General features: G+C 40.6%; 1 protein-coding gene across 1 annotated transcript; it reads left to right on the forward strand.

Annotated features, from left to right (window-relative positions):
* Positions 1 to 1,281: 1,281 nt before the first annotated feature.
* LOC106567949 (2-acylglycerol O-acyltransferase 2-A) lies at positions 1,282 to 11,937 on the forward strand. The gene is made up of 6 exons (XM_014137864.3): positions 1,282 to 1,518; positions 2,429 to 2,607; positions 9,220 to 9,424; positions 9,891 to 10,065; positions 10,668 to 10,867; positions 11,381 to 11,937. The coding sequence occupies exons 1-6, from the start codon at positions 1,425 to 1,427 to the stop codon at positions 11,533 to 11,535; spliced, it is 1,008 nt and encodes a 335-aa protein (XP_013993339.1). The 5' UTR covers positions 1,282 to 1,424; the 3' UTR covers positions 11,536 to 11,937.
* The last annotated feature ends 11,756 nt before the right edge of the window (positions 11,938 to 23,693 follow it).

Below are 23,693 nucleotides of genomic sequence, written 5' to 3' on the forward strand. Positions count from 1 at the left end.
AACTATAAACATATTCTTATATAATCACATAAAGCATGCATAGGTCATCTTAGGTCTGTGGAGATCTTCACAATTGCTTGAATAATCCGTGCGGAAATCTTGAACGGCATTCATCACTTGTGCCATACACTTTTAATGTAATCTCAACTGCAATCCAGGTCATATGGTTGTGCTATTAGATGAAGCACAGTGATACCACAATCTGTTGTATAAATATACAACATTTCTGACATTGTATTCCCATTTGAACTTTGCTGTGCTTTTAAATGGTTGAAAGTGCAGTGATAGACATTTGGATAACAACTAAACCAAAAATCAGACATTGTTTTTCCATTGGAATTTGGTTGTACTTTTAGATTGTTGAAAGCATAGTAATAATGTATTGGAAATTCAACTAACTTTTGGCTTTTTTTTGTTGTTGGTGAATATCGGTTGTAATCTCATTGATCAACGTCTCAACCAAATATTAACCAATTTTCCATGTTGAAATTACGTGGTGTGCCCAGTGGGCTATTTGTATCAAATTGCTGGTGAGAGCATACAAATAAGGAATGGTATTCACAGGAATAGTTACCTGTGACATCAAATATATTCCCTCAAAGTTGTGATATGTCAGATTTTCATCTGTTTATGGTGTAATAGATGGCCACCCATTAATCAACATGATGTGAAAATGGAAAAGTCACAATCAATAATTAATCATATAAACCACCGAAAGAAAGATTGATAGCACAGGGCTAATCTCTCTTTAGGGTGGCAGCTAGCCTAGTGGTTAAAAGCATTGGGCCAGTAACCAAAAAGTCACTGGTTCAAATCCCCACACCTACTAGGTGAAAAATCTCTGTGCCCTTGAGCAAGGCACTTAACTCTAATTGCTCCTGTAAGACGTTCTGGATAAGAGTGTCTGCTAAGTGACTAAAATGTGAATCAACTGCTCAAAACCCTTTTATAAGCACCTGGATAAAACCTACTGGGGCTGAGCACTGATTGGTGAACAGCAGAATATCAAGAGGTTCAATCGCCAGAAGACAACACACTTAATGGAAAACGAATCTGGATATTGATTGGCTACAGGCTGTCAAAGTATGCACTATCTATAAATACAGTGGCTCATTTCACACTATTGTTGCTGACAGCTCACTGCACAATAACTTTACTTTGTTTATTGTTCAAAGTGAAGGGCATTTAAAGCTGCTCAGTAACAGCAAGATCAAAGTTCTTGAAGCTATAGATATGGGTTGAGTAATCAACCCATTCTTTAAAAGGATTACAGAGATTAAACGATAGGAAGACTGTAAAGAAAGAGAGAGAGAGGCAGACTTTGGACCCACTTTGCTCACTCCTCTCCTGGGTGTACTAGTCCCAGACCTCACCCTCACATCTGCCTGCACTGCCTAGCTCTCGGCTCTCTCCAGTTCCTCACCATGAAGATCCAATTTGCTCCTACTGACTTGCCCCTAACCAGGAGACTGCAGATGGCCTCAGTGCTGCAGTGGGTCTTTTCCTTTCTGGGCCTGGGTGAGTGTCTGTGTCTCTGCTCTGTTTGTCCTGGCCTGTCTATGTGTGTTTGTGTGCTGTGCAACTGTGATAGTTAGTGTTTCTTCATCATTGCGTAACAAGTGGGGAGGCTTGTGTCCAGTTTTGTTTATTTAAAGGGTTGCTCGGTGTGAAGAAGCTGAAATCGAATTCTATGAGAGTTGCTAGGCAGGCTCACTGCTGGCTGACTTCCATGAGCCCATTGAGTTGTGCCTAAAACGGATCAAAGAAAGTGCATGCAGAAGACACTGCCTTAAGTTACTCTTTACTAACTTTTACATAACATGTGTTGGACAGTGGAGACAACTCCATGGTCTTCCGTGCATGATATCATGCCAGTGTGTGTCACAATAGATTTGTCCATTAGGGCTTCCACACTTTTATTCTCCCATAGAGGGATTGGATACATCAGTGGTACCTAGTGGACAAGAGGGAACTCCCTGCCTGGTATTGGTTTTTCATGACCAAGAAACTCTTTGTCCCAGTTATTGGTTAATCTGTTCAAGTCACGTGGTCAAACTCATGGCTTGAGTTGTAGTACAATTCTTGGGTTGCTTAGAAGGTCTCTCTCTCTCTACCCCTCCCTAGCTTTTTCTTTGATCCATGTCCCTCTCTATCCCTGTCCCTCTGCTGCTCAGTGCGTCAGCAGGTTAAGTTGTAACCTAATAGTGCAGTGCCCTTCACCTCATAAAGCTGCTCTATCAATCTCAAGTCACCCCAAGTTATAAACTTCCACTGTTTTTCTCATATAAACAACCAAATCACATAGAAAACTTAATACACGTATTCCATTTCTGTGAAATAGATTTTTAACACTAATATTCCCAGTTGACTAATGTTTATCTGTGTGTCTCTGTCTGTCTGGCTGTCTGTATTGGTCGTCTTACTCCAGCGCCATGCTGCATCATGATGTTCTTTGTGTTGATGTTCACGCGGTTCTGGCTGATCAGCGTGCTGTATGCCTGTTGGTTTTTCATCGACTGGGAAACGCCGTCTAAGGGGGGCCGCAGGTTCCACTTCCTGTGCCACCTACGTGTCTGGGACTACATGAGGGACTACTTCCCTGTCAAGGTGGGATGACTTCACTGACTTTACAGATTTGACTGATTTTACTGCGAGCTGCTGATGACAATACTTAGTCAGAACTGTAGTGTAGAGTTGTCATTTTTTTATGTTCAGTTGAGAATACATGTTTCATATAAATACAGACAATTCTCAAACATTCTCTGTGGGAGTGCATATACTATGGAGATGTAAAGTCCTTTATTCAATTTATTGGTTAGAGGTCAGGCAGTATCTCCAACATCTCTTGCTACCAGTAAACTCCATCATCCTCATCTCAAATCCCCCCTGTGTTATTTGGACTGGAGGCTAGAGCCCTCTGCAGCGGATGAGTCCAGCGATCTGGCAGTGGCTCCTCAGCCCTTATCTCTATACAGGAGCAGGCAGGGCCCAGCCAGACAGCACAACTGATAATGCCAATTATAGAATGAGGTCTCTCATTGTGTGGAGGTATGTATGCTCCCTCCACATGATGGCCACATCCTCCTGCTGTCCATTCTGATCCCACTGTAATTGGCTCATTTGCTGTCAGATCTCAATCTTTGTCAGGTCTCAGCTTAGGAGTGATGCCAGAAAAATACATATGAGTGTTTGTGTCTGTATTATTTGGGGGGCTTATCAATAAAAGAGCAGGGCCCAGGTCAGTGCATATTTTTTGACATGAGGGAGGGATGGGCCCTTCCACAGCTGTTGCTGGTTGATGTCCCCATCTAGTGGTAGAATATGGATTGTTCATAGAGAGACAAGTTGAGCTGAGAGATGTAAATTGGAATTTATTTGATCATCAATGGTTTTATCCTAAGAACTGTCTCTACTGAGATGGGTCCACGCTCTTGCCCTTGATCAGAATTTGCACTTTGTTCTGTACTGATAAGCACTGATAACAAAATGGCTCAGCAGTGTATTTCTCCTTCCAGTTACAATGCAGAACTTTGTTATCTACTATAAACTATTTCAAAGTTTCAATCGGGTCACATGAGTAATTATAAATTCTTTGTCATTGTTAAATCCATGATTGTTGTTCTGACAGAAATAAAAATGGAGCCAACAGTTCTCCCGTGCATCTAGCTCTTAAAAACCTTTGCAGTAATTTATGTTTTTGGGTTATTTCGTTAGCGCTATAAACACAAGCATTTCGCTACTCCCTCAATAACATCTGCTAAACACGTGAATGTGACAAATTTGAATTGATATAGACCTATTTTTTTGCTTGAAGTGAGTGATAGTGTCTCTTTTTATAAAAGCTTCTATTGGTCATTGTAATCAAAGATACAATTGGTATTTTCAGATGACCTAGAAATCAGCCTCAGATAAATGTAGTGTTTATCTTATTCAGAGATGCTTTTAAACCTCCAAGGACAGTCTAAGTGGGACATACCAATGTAAACCTTCATTGTAAACATGTAACAAAGCATGCTCATCAAATCGTTTATTTTTATGTCAATATCCCATTATCGTTTCTATTAGTTATTATAGTTATCTGCTTTTACTGTAACATGAAATGGTACAGAAAATGGAATACTAGCTAAGTTCTTCAAAAAAAGTTATTATAGGAAAAACAGTGATACTAGGCCGAGAGACTTGCTATGAATTATACTGTATCTGTTGTTATCAGTGAGTCTGATATCTTTCTTGATAGGATGCTTATCTCTTGTACTGTTGTACTTAGCACAGTGTGTCCTTACCACCTTTCCAGTGTGTCCAGTGTTTTCCCAAGGTGAAGCCCCCACCTCAAGACTCTGCTTCTTTTAAACGTGACAAATGTCGCTGATTGTCCCATACTGTATTCTGATAACAGAAAAATAACATCCAGAAATTTCAAAACAAACTAATTAGGGAACACAGTCAACACATTTTATTGTAAGTGTGTAAAGTGTATTGAGTACCCACATGAAAAAATACTATTGTATACTATGGTATTAATACTATAGTATTCACTGTAGTGTTATTGCTGTCTTCACTGTAACATTCAGTGTAGTGGTTTTGCAGACTATATTGTAGTATTTTCTGTTAACTTCTGTATAAATACTGTAGTAAAAGAAAATAGTATATACTATGGTAATTAATGTAGTGTTTTAGCAGATTTTAGTGTACAGTAGTATTTACTGTAGTGTTTTTGCAGACTGTAGAATGTTTTGCAGACGGTAGAGTGTTTTTGCAGCTATAACTGTAGTATTTGCTACAGTGTTTTTGTTTTATTATCTTTGACATAGCCTCCACTTCTTTCTCCTTACTGGAGAAATACTGAAAGAGCACATTTTTTACTTCACTTGTAGGTCTGTAGGACTGCAGTTTGAACGGCTAGTTCAGGGCTTCTGTTCTTTCCTATAACTAGTACGGAACACAATATATGGTCTATACTTGGCATGTAGGTTTCTCACTTACTGTATGAGTGGCACAAATTGCGATATGGAGGTGGGGAATGAGAGGGGCTATGCAAATTAAATACTGTAGTATTTGCTATAGTTAAAGTGTAGTGTTTTTCCAGACTGTAGTATTTACTAGTGTTTTTTTGCAGATAATACTGTAGTATTTACTATAGTATTCTGCAATATACTACAACATTCTATAATAAGTACTACACATGATCGAAGGAGACTACAGTGTGTAGTATAGTATACTACAGTTTATTACATTCTATAGTAAGTACTGTGGTATTCTATTGTTGTATTCTATTCATTTGGTTATTGAGTCTACAGACAGATTTCTATTAAGGCAAATATGTTGGAACGATGTTATCGATTTTCAAAGTTATCAATGTTGGAGATGATCAAATCAAATCACATTTTATTGGTCACATACACATGGTTAGCAGATGTTAATGCAAGTGTAGCGAAATGCTGGTACAGCCTTCCCTGTGGCTCAGTTGGCAAAGCATGGTGTTTGTAACACCAGCATGGTGTATGCAATGCCAGGGCTGTGGGTTCGATTCCCATTTGGGGCCAGTACAAAAAAAAACATGCATGAAATGTATGCATTTGCTACTGTAAGTCACTCTGGATAAGAGTGTCTGCTAAATGACTAAAATGTACTTAGGAGTAACCCAATGTAAAAAAAAATATCACAGAAATTAGGCAGTCCTCATTGCCTAGATCTTTCTCTATATTGTACATGGTACAATGATGGGATGATTTCAGACCTTTGTACACAGTAGTTACAGAATGCTGTAAACAATAGGATTGCTATATTTATCTTCTAATGAAAACAATGTGTTAATATTCTGTGAAGAAAGCACTTAACAGTGAATTTTGTATTCACTCATGACATTTGAATTTAGTTTTGCAAAAGGCGGCGTTAGATATGCAACTCGGGTACAAAGGCAAGAAAATGATCAGAAGTTCTGTAAATGTATTTGAGCATTTGATCATTGCTGTTTTGCTATAGAGACGTTTTAACACAGGTACAACATTTCCCATACGATCTGCCCGGCGAAGGAAAGGCTCCCTGTGAGAAAAGTTATATGAGAAACAGTGACACTTTCTGAATTACCTGAAATGATAAATCCCAACCCAAGCTGTACTGTGCAAGTAGGCACATTGCATATATTTTTTTTTCAGGTTTTCACTCTTAGTCACACTTTTTATAGAAAAACAACATTAGATGTTCTAAGTCCATAACAATGTTTAAACCACATCCGGAGACCACTTTTGTGGTCTGGGGAAAATGTAGGAACAGTAGAGTGTAGTTACCCTTTAATTCAAGTGTGGTGTTTTATAAAATTGAGTTTGCAAAACAAATGTTCACTGGATTGATGCAAATAATCATGATATCATTCTGCCAGGTAGACATAGGCTAGTTTGTAGCTAGTTAACATTTAATTGAGAAGGTTATTGGGAAAGCCTTTCCATCTACCAGAAGACGGCTAGGATTGCTATATTTTTCTTGTTCTTAAATTGTTTGAAACCTGGACTTTTTTCTTTTATATTATGAGGCATGTCTTAACTTGCTTCAAAGTAGCCATAGAAGAGGCAATTTGTCACGCCCTGACCTTAGAGCCTTTTTATTCTCTATTTTGGTTAGGTCAGGGTGTGACTAGGGTGGGTACTCTAGTTTTTTGTATTTCTATGTTGGCCTGGTATGGTTCCCAATCAGAGGCAGCTGTCTAACGTTGTCTCTGATTGGGGATCATATTTAGGCAGCCTTTTCCCACCTGTTGTTTGTGGGATCTTGATTTTGTATTGCAGCTTTTAGCCCAACAAAGCTGTGTGTTTCATTGGTTACTCTTTATTGTTTTGTTGCCAGTTATCATAAATAAAACATGATTAACCTACCCCACGCTGCATCTTGGTCCGACCATCCTTCCAACAACGATCGTTACACAATTATTTTATAAAGACTTCCTCGGGTGGTTTCTATTGGTTTTCTGTCAACTTTCTTTCATGGTCTAGCAGCCAAAGGCATTATCCTAATCATATTAGCAACCCATGATAGTTGTTGCATCTTTAGATCTTCCCTCTTTCTAAATTTCTAACTAAATTTCCATCTCTGTCCATGAAACCGTTTGCATGTGTGGTGCACATTTTAGAATGGTGTTTCCCCACAAATTGCTTTTTGGAACATTTGCATGTAGGCCTACCACCGTGTGCACATTGCTGTGCCTAAAATGTAAAGAAATGTATAGTTTATCAACATTTTAGGCTAAACATTCTGATCTGTTCAATCAACCTTAATAATTTATTATGGCGTATACCTCCACTACACTACTTTGATAAGCATCATGGGGATTAAGAAGTGAGTATACGCAATGCACACAGAAAAAAATAAGTGGGTTTATGACGTAAACCTGCGTATACCCTCCACTACACCACTGAGAAAAACTGTATTAGAGAGAGTAATGTCTCCCTCAAGCAAAACAATTGGTTCTGAATGCCACATGGTGAATTTACACAGATCGATTCCACACGGGAATTTACTGGGAACGAGCATCATCATCGTTAGTTCATATGGACTTTCCTTCATTTCTCAAGGAAAGATACAGTACATTAAACACAACCAGATACCAAGTACCAAACAAAGATGACTTCTTCAAACCTGGAATGTAATTTCCCCTGTATTATCCCCTAAGTGCCAACTGAGCATCTGACTTCATGCATTATTAAGGCTGGAATAAAGAGCAAATGTTAGTCTGAACAGAGCAGTGTCCTTCAGAGGGTGTCATAGGTTTCACTGAGGTCTGGTTCTCCACTACCATCCCTAATGACAGCGTCATTTCCTCCGCCTGCACCCTGACATGCAAACTGAAAACATGTGACTGTAGTTTATAGACACTGACTCCTCTCATCACTTTGAATTTGGAGAATGTATACACTTTTTGTCATGTTTGAACCCAACTCCAAGCCAAAATCCAACAACATGCCTAAAACCTCTGCTGAGTTCAAATGCTAGAGTTAAATATAATGTAGGTTACTGTATATCAAGCATGAGTGGGAGATTATGTGAAAAATGGGTTTACCGTATCAGCGGGCATAGGAGTGGACACCCATTTTGTTTGTAAACATGGAGGAACAGGAGCTAATAAAAATAGAGGGTGTCTCTAGTACAGACCAAAATCATTTGTGGTCATTAAATAATTGGCCAGTGTTCTCTCTCTATGGCAACCCATGACTAGAGCTCCATTCTCACTCATACAATATCTTTGTTGGCCAATAAGCCAAGCTCTGATAAAGCTTCATTCCCCAATATACATTCAGTACACTCCCAAACATGCATTCCCCACGCTGAGATATTGGGGTCAGCCATATACCTCCAGACATCCGAGGACTGCATGGCCCCAGACAACAGAATCAGAAATATTATTGCCATATTTAGTCTTAGAGCTTGACTAATTCTGTAATCTGTTTTTGGAAACAGAAAAATCTCATGATTAGATAGAGGACTACAGACAAACAAGAGAAGGAACGAGAGAAGGTCAAATGGCTTATTAACAATTGGTGGTTCGTCCTTGTATGAATCATCTCAATCCATGAAGTCAATGCATCCCACCCAAAGCCTGCTTAGTGTTTACTATGACTACCCTCATTTTGCTAGTGAGAGGTTAGCGTAGCCCTATAACTAATAGGTGGGGATTTGATTATTGGAGCTCATTGTCCTTGAACTGCTAATCTCAAACACTGAGGTCGATACAAAAAGTGTTTTTAGCAGCTTTGGTTTGACGTGTATGGGCATAACATTCCCGGCACATGGCTAGCTAACAAGAAACTTTGCCCCCATCCAGTGACCTGTGACCATCCTATCAAGGGAGACAACAGGCATGATCCTTCCTCCTGTTTATCTCCTATCTGCCCGTGCAAAGAGACAGGCAACACTGGTTGATACTGGTTAGAGGCAGGATAGTCTCTACTCACAGCCCCTGTGGAGGCAGGAGAACAACAACTAGAACTCACACAGGTGACATGTGATGAAGATACACATGACATGAAGATATAGGCCAAATACCTGGAAGTCAATTCAAAGGCTTCCTAGAGAGTATGGCATTCAATATATCTTTGAAACGTTTCAGAAAATCTCTCACAAAGATTCAGATTTAGAAATGAATGTGATGCACCCTGTTGACTGTAGAGTACATAACTACATAACTATTATGACTATTGAATTCACAAGTGAATCCCCTGTGTGTTGCAGCTGGTGAAGACAGCAGACTTGGACCCCGGGAAGAACTACATCCTTGGTTTCCATCCCCATGGGGTGCTGGTGGCTGGAGCCTTCATTAACTTCTGTACGAACGCTACAGGTTTCAGGAAGCTGTTCCCTGGCCTTGACAGCTTCCTGCTGATGCTACCTCTCTGGTTCAGAGCCCCCTTCTTCAGAGACTACATCATGATGGCAGGTAAGTGGGGTTGGGGTTAGGTCAAGGCCGGGTTACTGTGAAACACTTTGACATACAGTATACAAAACATTAAGAACTCTTCCATGACATAGACTGACCAGGTGAATCCAGGTGAAAAGCTATCCCTTATTGATGTCACTTGTTAAATCCACTTGAATCAGTGTATATGAAGGGGAGGAGACCAGCTAAAGAAGGATTTTTAAGCCTTTAGACAATTGAGACATGGATTTGTATGTGTGCCATTCAGAGGGTGTTCCGAATGTTTAGTATACTCAGAGTATGTTGCTGTAAAGACGAGGGTAATATAAAGATTGAATTCACTAGTTGATTGATTGATTGGGGACAACCAGCATGATGCAAATTAACATCTATGAGTTTGATCATCGTTTGACAGTGAAGAATAATGTACCAAACTTTCCCCCCACTGTTACGAACACCTGACCTGTGTGTCTAATGTATTTCCCAGGTCTGATTCCCTCGAACAAGGAGAGTGCCAGCTATCTGTTATGTCGACAGGGAGGTGGGAATGCCGTTGTTATAGCAGTGGGAGGAGCCCCCGAGGCCCTGGATGCACGCCCTGGCGCTTTCACCATTCTCTTGGCCAATAAGAAAGGTTTCGTCAAACTGGCAATGGAACATGGGTAAGACCAGTGCCAGAGGGGGAGGAGGACATTTTATTATCTTTGTCTCTGATGAAATCTTATAACTACTCTCATGGTTGCACAAGTGACTTCAATTGTATCAATCACTTCATCATAGTTTGATATGAATATGTACAGTGTGTACTTGTGGGCAGCTTACTGAAATAATGACTTGTGTAAGCCCTTTGGGAATTTCTATTGGGCGCGTACAAGCACTGTATGACATGCAGAGGGACAAGTCAAGTGACACCAGTGTTACACAATTCAGTTTTCCCCTGACTTTGCTGGTTATACAGCAAGTCCAGCTACAGTAGCTCACAACTTATTTTGTGGGATACACAAAGCTTGCTCAAATCACGTGTTTTACATGACTGCTTATGAATTTCATCAATAGTAGAATAGTTTAGGAATAACTTCAACACCTAGTAGTGAAATGGAAACTGCATGGGTCTGCGTTCTACAAATATACTGTACCTTACAAACTCATAGAGATGACCGTAACAAAACTGAATGCCAAACTCCTGTCTCAACTCACCTCACCTCTCTTCCACCCCTCTCCGCTCCCCTCCTCATCTCCTCTCCTCCACCCATTCCCTCCATAGTGCCCATCTGGTGCCAGTCTTCTCGTTTGGAGAGAACGAGTTGTTTGACCAGGTGGAGAACCCTCGAGGCACCTGTCTCCGCTGGATTCAGGACAAGCTGCAGAGCATCATGGGTATCTCTCTGCCCCTCTTCCATGCGCGGGGTGTCTTCCAGTACAGCTTTGGTATCATGCCCTACAGGAAGCCCATCAACACTGTGGGTGAGTCACTGTCTGATCTTCACTGTCACTCTGAATTACTGCCTATGACAATGTTCCAATTTCATAGTTAAGTAGACCAGATAACTCTAAGCAAGGTTTTAGAAATGTTGGGCCTTGCCAGTTGAAGCCAGAGGGGTTATCAGTAGCTGTCCACTATATCTACCCAATTTATTTATCCTTTTCTCTAGCTTAAAGGCACTATGTTGCAAAGGCAATTGTTGTTTTTGGCAGTAAACTATCTGGCAGAGTGGGACACATTTGCCCATTGGATATATTTGACTTTCTAGGTAGTTTGATTGTGTCAGTTGGCTGCAACCTCTTAGCAACAGTGGCTGGCACTGTGTACGTCTATTTGGCAATCCCCACTTGAAAATGCCATCATATTATGTTAAACAAATAACTTCAATAAAAATCATATCCAAAAAGCAAATACATTTTTGCGCGTTATGCACTACTACAGTAACCTATATTTGAACGTGATGTCATCATGCATACCCTTTGACCTCTCCACAGTGGGACGGCCAATCAGAGTGGAGAAGAATGAAAAGCCCACAGTGGAGGAGCTGGATGCCCTCCATCAGCTCTACACAGAAGAACTCAGCCAGTTGTTTGAGGAGCACAAGGGCAAGTACGGAGTGCCAGAGGACCAACACCTTAGCTTCGTCTGAGCAGAACTCACAACCAGGAGTGCGAGAGAGAGGGTAGAGGGAGAGGAAAGAGATGGGAGGAGAAGGAGGAAAGAGAGGGGAGAGGCTTCCAAACCACCTTTGGCATTGCACCACCAAATCCTCTCACTTGACTTCTCTCAAACAGATAAACCTTTACTGCCATAACCAACTGAAGGATCCAGACGAAACTACAAAAGCCAAGCAAAACCAATGAAGTGATATGGACATTCTTATCCAAGATATGGACAAATCTTTCCTTTCATGCAAACCACTGTATTGAGTATGTGCCCATCCCACACTTGTTTACTTATTTCCCATCTTTAGAAAAATGAAATGTCTGCAGATATTTTACAAAATATAAAACAATCTGTTTTTTAAATATATAAAATGTACACTGTTTAAGTGCTCAATATGTCCAATTCTTTCAAATGGTAGCCTACATCCATATTCCATTCCTCAGGACAAGGTAACAGTGGGACACTGGGGACAAATATAATTATCCGAGAGCCACATTTCTTCACTTATTCCCGAGACATCTGTCAAGAGGATTTGAAGTGACATCTGTCAGGGAGATTTGAGATTTGTGTAAGGGTTATTTCCATGTAAAAGGACCCATGAGCACCAACATGTGCAGTTTATAGGAGGAGCATATCAAAGAGTCAATACTTATTTTTTATTTTTCATTTTTTTTCACCTTTATTTAACCAGGTAGGCTAGTTGAGAACAAGTTCTCATTTACAACTGCGACCTGGCCAAGATAAAGCAAAGCAGTTTGACACATACAACAACAGAGTTGCACATGGAATAAACAAACATACAGTCAATAATACAGTAGAAAAATGTGCAAATGAGGTAAGATAAGGGAGGTAAGGCAATAAATAGGCCATGGTGGTGAAGTAATTACAATATAGCATTTAAACACAAGTGATAGATGTGCAAAAGATGAATGTGCAAGTAGAGATACTGGGGTGCAAAGGAGCAAGATAAATAAATAAATACAGTATGGGGATGAGGTAGTTGGATGGGCTATTTACAGATGGGCTATGTACAGGTGCAGTGATCAGTGAGCTGCTCTGACAGCTGGTGCTTAAAGTTAGTGAGGGAGATATGAGTCTCCAGCTTCAGTGATTTTTGCAGTTCGTTCCAGTCATTGGCAGCAGAGAACTGGAAGGAAAGGCGGCCAAAGGAGGAATTGGCTTTGGGGGTGACAGTGAAATATACCTGCTGGAGCGCGTGCTATGGGTGGGTGCTGCTATGGTGACCAGTGAGCTGAGATAAGGCGGGGCTTTACCTAGCAAAGACGTGTAGATGACCTGGAGCCAGTGGGTTTGGCGACGAGTATGAAGCGAGGGCCTGCCAATGAGAGCGTACAGGTCACAGTGGTGGGAAGTATATGGGGCTTTGGTGACAAAACGGATTGCACTGTTATAGACTGCATCCAGTTTGTTGAGTATTGGAGTGTTGGAGGCTATTATGTAAATTACATCGCCGAAATCGAGGATCGGTAGGATGGTCAGTTTTACGAGGGTATGTTTGGCAGCATGAGTGAAGGATACTTTGTTACGAAATAGGAAGCCAAATCTAGATTGAATTTTGGATTGGAGATGCTTAATGTGAGTCTGGAAGGAGAGTTTACAGTCTAACCAGACACCTAGGTATTTGTAGTTGTCCACATATTCTAAGTCAGAACCGTCCAGAGTAGTGATGCTGGACGGGCGGGCAGGTGCGGGCAAGCGATCGGTTGAAGAGCATGCATTTAGTTTTACTTGCATTTAAGAGCAGTTGTAGGCCACAGAAGGAGAGTTGTATGGCATTGAAGCTGGAGGTTAGTTAACACAGTGTCCAAAGAAGGGCCAGAAATATACAGAATGCTGTCATCTGCGTAGAGGTGGATCAGAGAATCACCAGCAGCAAGAGCGACATCATTGATGTATACAGAGAATAGAGTCAGCCCAAGAATTGAACCCTGTGGCACCCCCATAGAGACTGCCAGAGGTCCGGACAACAGGCCCTCCGATTTGACACACTGAACTCTATTAGAGAAGTAGTTGGTGAAGCAGGTGATGCAGTCATTTGAGAAAACAAGGCTGTTGAGTCTGCCGATAAGAATGTTGTGATTGACAGAGTCGAAAGCCTTGGCCAGGTCGATGAATACAGCTGCACAGTATTGTCTCTTATCGATGGTGGTTATGATATCATTTAGGACCTTGAGCGTGGCTGAGGTGCACCCATGACGAGCTCTGAAACCAGACTGCATAGCGGAGAAGGTACGGTGGGATTCGAAATGGTCGGTAATCTGTTTGTTAACTTTGCTTTCGAAGACCTTAGAAAGGCAGGGTAGGATAGATATAGGTCTGTAGCAGTTTGGGTCTAGAGTGTCTCCCCCTTTGAAGAGGGGGATGACCGCGGCAGCTTTCCAATCTTTGGAAATCTCAGATGATACGAAAGAGAGGTTGAACAGGCTAGTAATAGGGGATGCAACAATTTCGGCAGATAATTTTAGAAAGAGAGGGTCCAGATTGTCTAGCCAAGATGATTTGTAGGGTTCCAGATTTTGCAGCTCTTTCAGAACATCAGCTATCTGGATTTGGGTGAAGGAGAAATGGGGGAGGCTTGGGCAAGTTGCTGTGGGGGGTGCAGGGCTGTTGACCGGGGTAGGGGTAGCCAGGTGGAAAGTATGGCCAGCCGTAGAAAAATGCTTATTGAAATTCTCAATTATAGTGGATTTATCGGTGGTGACATTGTTTCCTAGCCTCAGTGGAGTGGGCAGCTGGGAGGAGGTGCTCTTATTCTCCATGGACTTTACAGTGTCCCAGAATTTTTGAAAGTTTGTGCTACAGGATGCAAATTTCTGTTTGAAAAAGCTAGCCTTAGCTTTCATAACTGCCTGTGTATATTGGTTCCTAACTTCCCTGAAAAGTTGCATATCACGGGGTCTATTCGATGCTAATGCAGTACGCCACAGGATGTTTTTGTGCTGGTCACAGGCTGTCAGGTCTGGAGTAAACCAAGGGCTATATCTGTTCCTGGTCCTACATTTTTTGAATGGGGCTTGCTTATTTAAGATGGTGAGGAAGGCACTTTAAAAGAATAACCAGGCATTCTCTACTGACAGAATGAGATCAATACCTTCCAGGATACCCGGGCCAGGTCAATTAGAAAGGCCTGCTCGCTGAAGTGTTTAAGGGAGCGTTTGACAGTGATGAGGGGTGGACGTTTGACCGCAGACCTATTATGGATACAGGCAATGAGGCAGTGATCGCTGAGATCTTGGTTGAAAACAGCGGAGATGTATTTGGAGGACGAGTTAGTTAGGATGATATTTATGAGGGTGCCCGTGTTTACGTATTTGGGGTTGTACCTGGTAGGTTCATTGATCATTTGTGTGAAATTGAGGATCATCGAGCTTAGATTGTAGGATGGTCGGGGTGTTAAGCATGTCCCAGTTTATGTCATCTAGCAGCACGAGCTCTGAAGATAGATGGGGGGCAATCAATTCACATATGGTGTCCAGGGCACAGCAAGGGTGGGGTGGCAGAGGGTGGTCTATAGCAAGCGACAACAGTGAGAGACTTATTTCTGGAAAGGTGGATTTTTAAAAGTAGAACCTCAAATTGTTTGGGTACAGACCTGCATAGTAAGACAGAACTCTGCAGGCTATCTCTGCAGTAGATTGCAACTCCGCCCCATTTGGCAGTTCTATCTAGTCAGAAAATGTTATAGTTAGGGATGGAAATTTCAGGGTTTTTGGTGGTCTTCCTAAGCCAGGATTCAGACACAGCTAGGACATCCGGGTTGGCAGAGTGTGCTAAAGCAGTGAATAAAACAAACTTAGGGAGAAGCCTTCTAATGTTATGCATGAAACCAAGGATTTTACGGTTACAGAAGTCAACAAATGAGAACACCTGGGGAATAGGAGTGCTCTAGCACTGCAGAGCCTGGATTAACCTCTACATCACCAGAGGAACAGAGGAGGATTAGAATAAGGGTACGGCTAAAAGCTATAAGAACTGGTCGTCTAGTACGTTTGGAACAGAGAGTAAAAGGAGCAGGTTTCTGGGCGCGATAGAATAGATTCAAGGCATAATGTACAGACAAAGGTATGATAGGATATGAATACAGTGGAGGTAAACCTAGGCATTGAGTGATGATGTGAGAGATATTGTCTCTAGAAACATAATTTAAACCAGGTGATGTCACCATGTGGGAGGTGGAACTAGAGGGTTAGCTAAGGCATATTAAGCAGGGCTAGAGGCTCTACAGTGAAATAAGACAATAATCACTAACCAGAACAGCAATGGACAAGGCATATTGACATTTACTTGCACATCATCATATGCTCATTTATCACTCCAGTGTTAATCTGCTAAATTGTAATTATTCGCTCCTATGGCCTATTAATTGCCTACCTCCTCCTGCCTTTTGCACACACTGTATATATACTTTCTTTTTTTCTACTGTGTCATTGACTTGTTTATTGTGTTATTGGCTTGTTTATTGTTTACTCCATGTGTAACTCTATGTTGTTGTCTGTGTCACACTGCTTTGCTTTATCTTGGCCAGGTCGCAGTTGTAAATGAGAAAATGTTTCTCAACTTGCCTACCTGGTTAAATAAAGGTGAAATAATATATGTTTTTTAATTAGGGAGAGGCATGCATAGCCGAGTGATTATAGGGGTCCAGTGAGTAGGCTGGCTAGAGACACGGCAATTCAGACAGCTAGCGGGCCGGTATAGCAAGCTAGCAGAAGGGCCTTAAAGGACGTCGCGACGGAAGAAGTTTGTTATAGCCTCCTTGTGCGGAGCCTCCTTGTGCGGTTACGTCAGAAGACCAGTCGTGATGGGTTAGTAGGGTTCCGTGTAGTAAAGGGATCCAGTCCAATTGGCAAAATAGGATTAGTGGCCCAAGAAATTGGCCGATGGATCTCTTCAGCTAACAGTCCATTATGCTCTAGACAGCTAGCGGGCCGCGGATAGCAGGCCAGCAGATGGGCATTCAGGGGACGTCTCGACGAAGGGGCTGTTGAAAAAAAAAACCCTCGGGCAGATTATGTCGGTAGTCCAGTCGTGAAGGATCGGTTGGGCTCCGAACCGGCAGTAAAAGGGATCCAGGCCAATTGGCAAAATAGGTATTGTAGCCCCGGAGTGGCTGATGGACCTCTTTAGCTAGCTGGGAGATGGACTTACCAATCAGTTAGTGTTTTCACTGATAACAATTTTGTTTATGAATTATGTTTATGATTATAACCAATTTGATAACAGAGTGGCCCAAAAAATCAGTAGCAGAATGACTGCAATAGTTCTCACGAACAGTTGCAGTAGAGCACAGTACCATAAAGTAAAGAAAATTAGAGTGGAGTAGAGTATAGTTCAGTACAGAAAAGTAGAGGACAATATAGTACAGCACAATCTACTGGACTGTTCTGTGCTCTATTTGTTCTTGTTTGGAGGCGGAGCTCATTAGTATAATAGCCAGTTTGTAGGATAATACCCAAACATGCAAAGGAGGATATTACATTTTTCTATCTTTGTGTACCTATTTAGGATACATCACCATGAAGAGAATGACATGAACAATTATGCATTTCTGTATAGTACAAATCAAGGACCCGTTATGTCATTCTGTTAACATCATTCTGTTACCGGGTGTTGATCCACTTCGTGAACTGTAGTTCAATAACCAAAATAGATTTTTTCAAATTCACAGTGTCATATCATAGCTGACACCCGATTCCTTCTGCAAGAAGTTTTTGGAAAAAGTGGTGACATGAAAAACATAAGGAGATTTTGCTGCATTTTGTAACCAAACTTCGCATCTGCACTGTTACTCAAGTAAATGTGTTTTAGTAAAATGTTCAGTGGCAATTGTTAAAAGTAGACTTTTGAATATAGGTGTATGGTTTGTTAAACTTTTCAATCAATGGTTTTTGCTTGGCATACACGTTCAGTGAAAAGGTGAGTCTCAGCTGTGGAATTGCCCTAAGGTCGAATGTCCTATCACATGTCGTCAGAGGTTGAATTTGTAGGGAGATTTCATGTAATGGGGTGATGCACTGTATCCTCACTTATGAGGCCTCTAGATTCCTATATAAAAGACTATACTCACTGTTTTTACATAATGATAGTATATCTGATTTCATAAGTTTCCATTTATATAAAATCCCAATGTCTCTGTCTCAACAGAAGGGTCATATATTCATTTATTTTAATATTGTAATATAAAATCTGTTAAAATAACTGATATCATTTTTGTCACTAAGATTGTACATTTGTATTGTAATACCAGCTAATTTCTTTTAATAAAGGTGTTTTCAAGTCTCATTCACTGGTTAAACTTTGCACACAGCTGTCATCCAGTTCTGATTAATTAATCAAGGGTCAGTGACAGCTTGGAGTTGGATCTGGTCCTTCAGCGATAAGGCTGTCTGTGAACTTTCGCAACACTTTTTTTATGACTGCAATGGCAAGGGTAAAATGTTTCCAAACAGGCAGCAGACTGGCAGCTGGTCACATTAGTGTGACCTGGACAGTATCCAGGCACTTTCAACAGAGACCAATGACCCTCAGGCCAGGAAAGAGAAGAAAGAAAAGCACAGGGAGAGACAGAGAAAAGACTACAATAAACTACACACTGGGCAAAAATTGGTACGTCATTTCAACAAAAAATAAAGGTGATGACATTTAATCAACGTGGGAAAATTATTGGATTTACAAAAAGTAATCAATGTAAGGGAATTTCGTCTGTTTTTACCCAACTTTTAACCTTAATCCAAGAACGTGAATTTTTTGGTTCATTTCACATTTAATTCACGTTAGTTGACAACTCAACCAAATTGAAATCAAAACTAAACGTTGAACTGATGTCTATGCCCAGTAGGTAGAATGAAAACGACAGGGGAAAGAAGGATGGAGGGAATAGAGTGTGAATACAAAAAAGAGACACAGAAAGGAAGACGGTAAAGTAGCAGGTGAAAGATATCAAACAAAATCCTTTTTTTTTTAATGAGCCATTATTTAATGCTAATACTGATTTCCAAACCTCTTCAAGTTCAGCATGACGTGGTGTGGGAGTGTGAGGGGTGTGTGACAATGACCTGCATGGAAAGATGGTCTGGCTCCCCTGGCAAAGTGGCAGGATTGGCAGACTGGCAAGATGACAGTGTTTGGAGAGTTTCCTGCCCTGTGATAACATTTGACACCAACAGGAGTATAGAGCGGCCTGTAGAGTACTCCAAGTAATTCAATCCATAATCAAATCCACAATTCACAATTACTTTTGGGGGGTAGACGTTGTGTATAACAACAGGGCTACAGCCAGGTCGCTAGCCCCCAACTGCATTATTTGACATGTGTCCAATGTCGTTATACCTGGTTAAGTCAATGTGAAATCAGATTACAATATCCTTTTTTTAAATATCAATGCCTTTATCAAAATGTATATTTCCTGCACCGTTATTCTTGTCTCCTCAAGTCTCAAATATACAGTGAGCTCCAAAAGTATTTGGACAGTGACACATGCTTTGTTGTTTTGGCTCTGTACTCCAGCACTGGATTTGAAATGACACAATGACTATGACATTAATGTGCAGACTGTCAGCTTAAATTGAGGGTATTCTCCTCCGTATCGGGTGAACTGTTCGAAATGTTGACAAATTCATAAAAAATGTAAAGTCTTGAGTCAATAAGTAAATACCCCAAGTCAACCCCTTGTTATAGCAAGCCTAAATAAGTTCAGTTAAAAATGTACATAATAAGTTGCATGGGTTCACTCTGTGTGCAATAGTGCTTAACATAATTTTTGAAACACTACTTAATCTCTGTACCCTACACATACAATTATATGTAAGATCCCCCTCAGTCGAGCAGTGAATTTCAAACACAGATTCAACCACAAAGACCAGGGAGGTTTTCCAATGCCTCGCAAAGAAGGGCACCTATTGATAGATGGGTAAACAAAAAACAGCAGACATTGAATATCCCTTTGAGCATGGTGAAGTTATTAATTACACTTTGGATGGTGTATCAATACACCCAGTCACTACAAAGATACAGGCGTCTTTCCCAACTCAGTTGCTTGAGAGGAAGGAAACAGCTCAGCGATTTCACCATGAGGCCAATGGTGACTTTAAACCAGTTACAGAGTGTGATAACAACAACATTGGATCAACAACATTGAAGTTACTCCACAATACTAACCTAATTGACAGAGTGAAAAGAAGGAAGCCCTGTACAGAATACAAACATTCCAAAGCATGCATACTGTTTGCAACAAGGCACTAAAGTAATACTGCAAAATTGTTGTGTTTGGGGCAAATCCAATACAACACATTGCTGAGTACCACTCCCCCTTTTTTCAAGCATAGTGGTGGCTGCGTCATGTTATGAGTATGCTTGTAATCGTTAAGGACTGGGTAGTTTAACAGGATAAAAAAGAAACAGAAGGGATCTAAGCACAGGCGAAATCCTAGAGGAAAACCTGGTTCAGTCTACTTTCCACCAGACACTGGGAGATGAATTCACCTTTTAGCAGGACGATAACATAAAACACAAGGCTAAATCTACACTGGACCTGCTTACCAAGAAGACAGTGAATGTTCCTAAGTGGCCGAGTTACAGTGTTGACTTAAATCTACTTGAAAATCTATGGCAATACCTGAAAATGGTTGTCTAACAATGACCAACAACCAATTTGACTGAGCGTGAAGAATTTGGAAAAGAATAATTGGCAAATGTTGCACAATCCAGGTGTGGCAAGCTCTTAGAGACTTACCCAGAAAGACTCACAGCTGTAATCACTGCCAAAGGTGCTTCTACAAAGTATTGACTCAAGGGTGTGAATATTTACAGTATGTAAATGAGATATTTCTGTATTTCATCTTCAATACATTTGCAAACATTTCTACAAATATGTTCTCACTTTGTCATTATGGGGTATTGTGTGAGAAAAAGACACGTTTAATACATTTTAAATTCAGGCTGTAACACAACAAAATGTGGAATAAGTGAAGGGGTATGAATACTTTCTGAGGACCACAAGTATTGGGACAAATTCAATTATATGTGTATTAAAGTAGTAAACAATGTTAAGTATTTGGTCCCATATTCATAGCACGCAAAGACTACATCAAGCTTGTGACTCTACAAATTTGTTGGATGCATTTGCTGTTGTTTTGGTTGTGTTTCAGATTATTTTTTGCCAAATAGAAATTAATGGTAAATAATTTATTGTGTCATTTTGGAGTCACTTTTATTGTAAATAAGAATACAATATGTTTCTAAACACTTCTACATTAATCCTGAATGAATTGTGACTAATGATGAGTGAGAAAGATACAGACGCACTAATATCATACCCCCAAGACATTCTAACCTCTCACCATTACACTAATAAGGGAGGTCAACAAAAAAAATGGGTGGGGGTGGGGGGGTGGTATGACATTTCTGTGTCTGTAATTGTCTTACTGATCATTATTCAGGATTCATTCAGGATTATCCGTAATCAGGTCAGGGTAATTGCACTATGCACTTATTTTTAAGGTTAAAAGTATAGAGTGTAATAACACTTGTGTTCACGATACACCCCATATCTTTCTGCTACAGTACCCCCTGAAAAATGTGAATAAAATAAAAAAATACTTTTTTGGGGGGGGGGCATTCTTTCACAAAAGTAGTGCACTGGGCCTTTATTCGTATTAGTGGACTGATGTAGACATCTGTAGAGCATGCAACAACAACAAAAATGTCAGCATCTCAGCTTTGGCAAAATAGTTAGTCGTATAATTAAGAACAGTATCTTGCAGGATTCAATAGTTGTAATTGTAAGAGTTGTTGCCCTGTCCCTTTCTCTGTGATTGTCATTCTAATGGAATCCAGAAAGAACAAAACCCTGTCCTCAAACATTTACAGGTGCAAAGTTATGGGCAAGGACACAAAACATCCACACCAAATGAAATATTTTTCTTGATCAAATAACATGGAAAACAGCCACTTTCTGTGCAGTATTAATTTAGCATCCTTACAAACCACTTAATGTAAATATACATTACTGTATTGTACATAGGCTGGTCATATAGGTTTGTACCTGTCGACTTTTCATCATCATGAAGAAAAACAATGCACAATACAGTAATTGAGTAAATTTAGACATCAAGTGGTTTGTGATGATGTGATGATGTGGCTCAGTTGGTAGAGCATGGCGCTTGCAATGCTACAGTAGGGTTGTGGGTTCGATGGAGGACCAGTATGAAAAAGTGTGAAAATGTATGCACTCACTACTGTAAGTTGCTCTGGATAAGAGTGTCTACTAAAATGGAAAAGGAATGAATAGACCATTTAAGTTTTCACATAGAAATAAGTTGCGTTTGCAAAGTATTTCAAGAAACTGGAAAACATATATCAAGCAAGTATTTTCATATTCTTCAAGTGTTATCAGATTATCTGTTTTGTACAGATAATTATCAGACTCAAGTTACAAATGCTGGTAAACACTCACATACAATCCTTTACTAGTCCTGTATTAGTGGACCAATATAGACGTCTTCAGCGCTGGCAAAAAAAAAATTCACAGCACTCCCAAACTACTTCCTGTGGCTATGACTGAAACCCTACCAATGCATCATAACAGATCATGACACCTATGAGGGTGTCATAAAGGCATATAACACTTTTAAATAAACTGGAACACCACCCAGATGGGTTGTAATGAGTTGATACCAAAATCAAAATGCTCAAGGGTCAACGACAGTACAGTAGATATCAGCCAAATGCATTGATTCTGATCCCATTTGATTTCTGTGTGTCTAGACTGTGGCCATTACCCCATCTCTGTTGGCATTGCCTGATCAACTCTTTGGACCTTAATGAATCAGGGGCATGATAAAGTTACATGTACTTGCAATATCTGAGAAGAGCATTTTCGATTTCATGTACTGTAGGCCTACTGTACAGAACATATCTTAGATGGCTTAGTATGTGTCCACAGTGGGCAGTGTCAAATCTTGTCGAGTGGTTTCCGTTCTATGTGTTCTTTCTATGTGTTCTGTGTGTTTGCCAGGCTTGGCAACGAGGTAGTGGTTGAAAGGCAGTGCTTCTGGAGTCTCTGCCAGAAACTGAAACACTCAGGGGAGGGCACTGAACTGACCAGGGCCTTGCACAATATACTGTCGACAGTTGCCCATCTGCACACGGACCAACCGAAAAGCCAGGGGGACATTTCTATGCCACGGCTCAATGTGCTATTAAATCAAATTGAACAACAGCCTGATGGATTCCTTGATTTGTTTCTGAACATGTTGATATTACCTTCTCAATACAATAAAGTCACACTCTTTGAGGAAAAATATAAAACCATACTCAAGAGCAGTGAAAGGCTGTCTCTTTACCAACATGCATCTCATGTCCTCTTTTCTGTTCCTTAGGCCCACTTGCCTAACAAAAATATGTTCAAGTGATTGGTGACATTTACCCTTGTTTCCTCAGCTTGACTGCTCATGTCAATTATTCTACCAGGTAGGCTAAAAGTGTCTTGTGTGGCCATCTTTCTAATCCTGTCTCGTAAAGTAGCCTAAACAACTAGGCATTGGCTAACCATAGTGACCTGTTAAGCATGTTTGACATGTTCAGCTTTAATGCCCTTACGAAAAAAGATTGCAGTCAGAGTGTAGTATAACCGCAGTACACTGCAATATAACTGCTGTATGCTGCAAATACTACGTCCAAAATAACAGTTTTTTTACTGCACTAATTTTGCAGTGTAACTGCAGTTAGTGTGCTGTATAACTGCAGTTCAACTGCAGTACACTGTAGTTATTCTGCAATTACTGCGTCCAAAATACCACAGACGACTGCAGTTACTGCACTATTACTGCAGTTTAAAAACTGCAATCTTTTTTTGTAAGGGTGGTGCTAAAAGTAAAACATCTATAAGAATTTCATAGCGGGGCGGGCTGTCAGATATGATGGAAATGGTCAAAACACAAACCGTTGATCGCTGCCGACATCACGTGACTGTCCAGTAAATACACACCGTGGGACAGTGACAGTGCCCGTTCAGTGTTAACGGTGCCTGCCTCCTTCAGGCCCAAGTGTTAGTTAGACAGTGCCAAATTCGCATCCACTTCGGTTATTTTCCAGGAGCGCATCGGTTTGTAAATAAAAATA

This window comes from Salmo salar, chromosome 13 (genome assembly GCF_965601325.2).
Source record: "Salmo salar chromosome 13, fSalSal1, whole genome shotgun sequence".
Classification (NCBI taxonomy): Eukaryota; Metazoa; Chordata; class Actinopteri; order Salmoniformes; family Salmonidae; genus Salmo; species Salmo salar.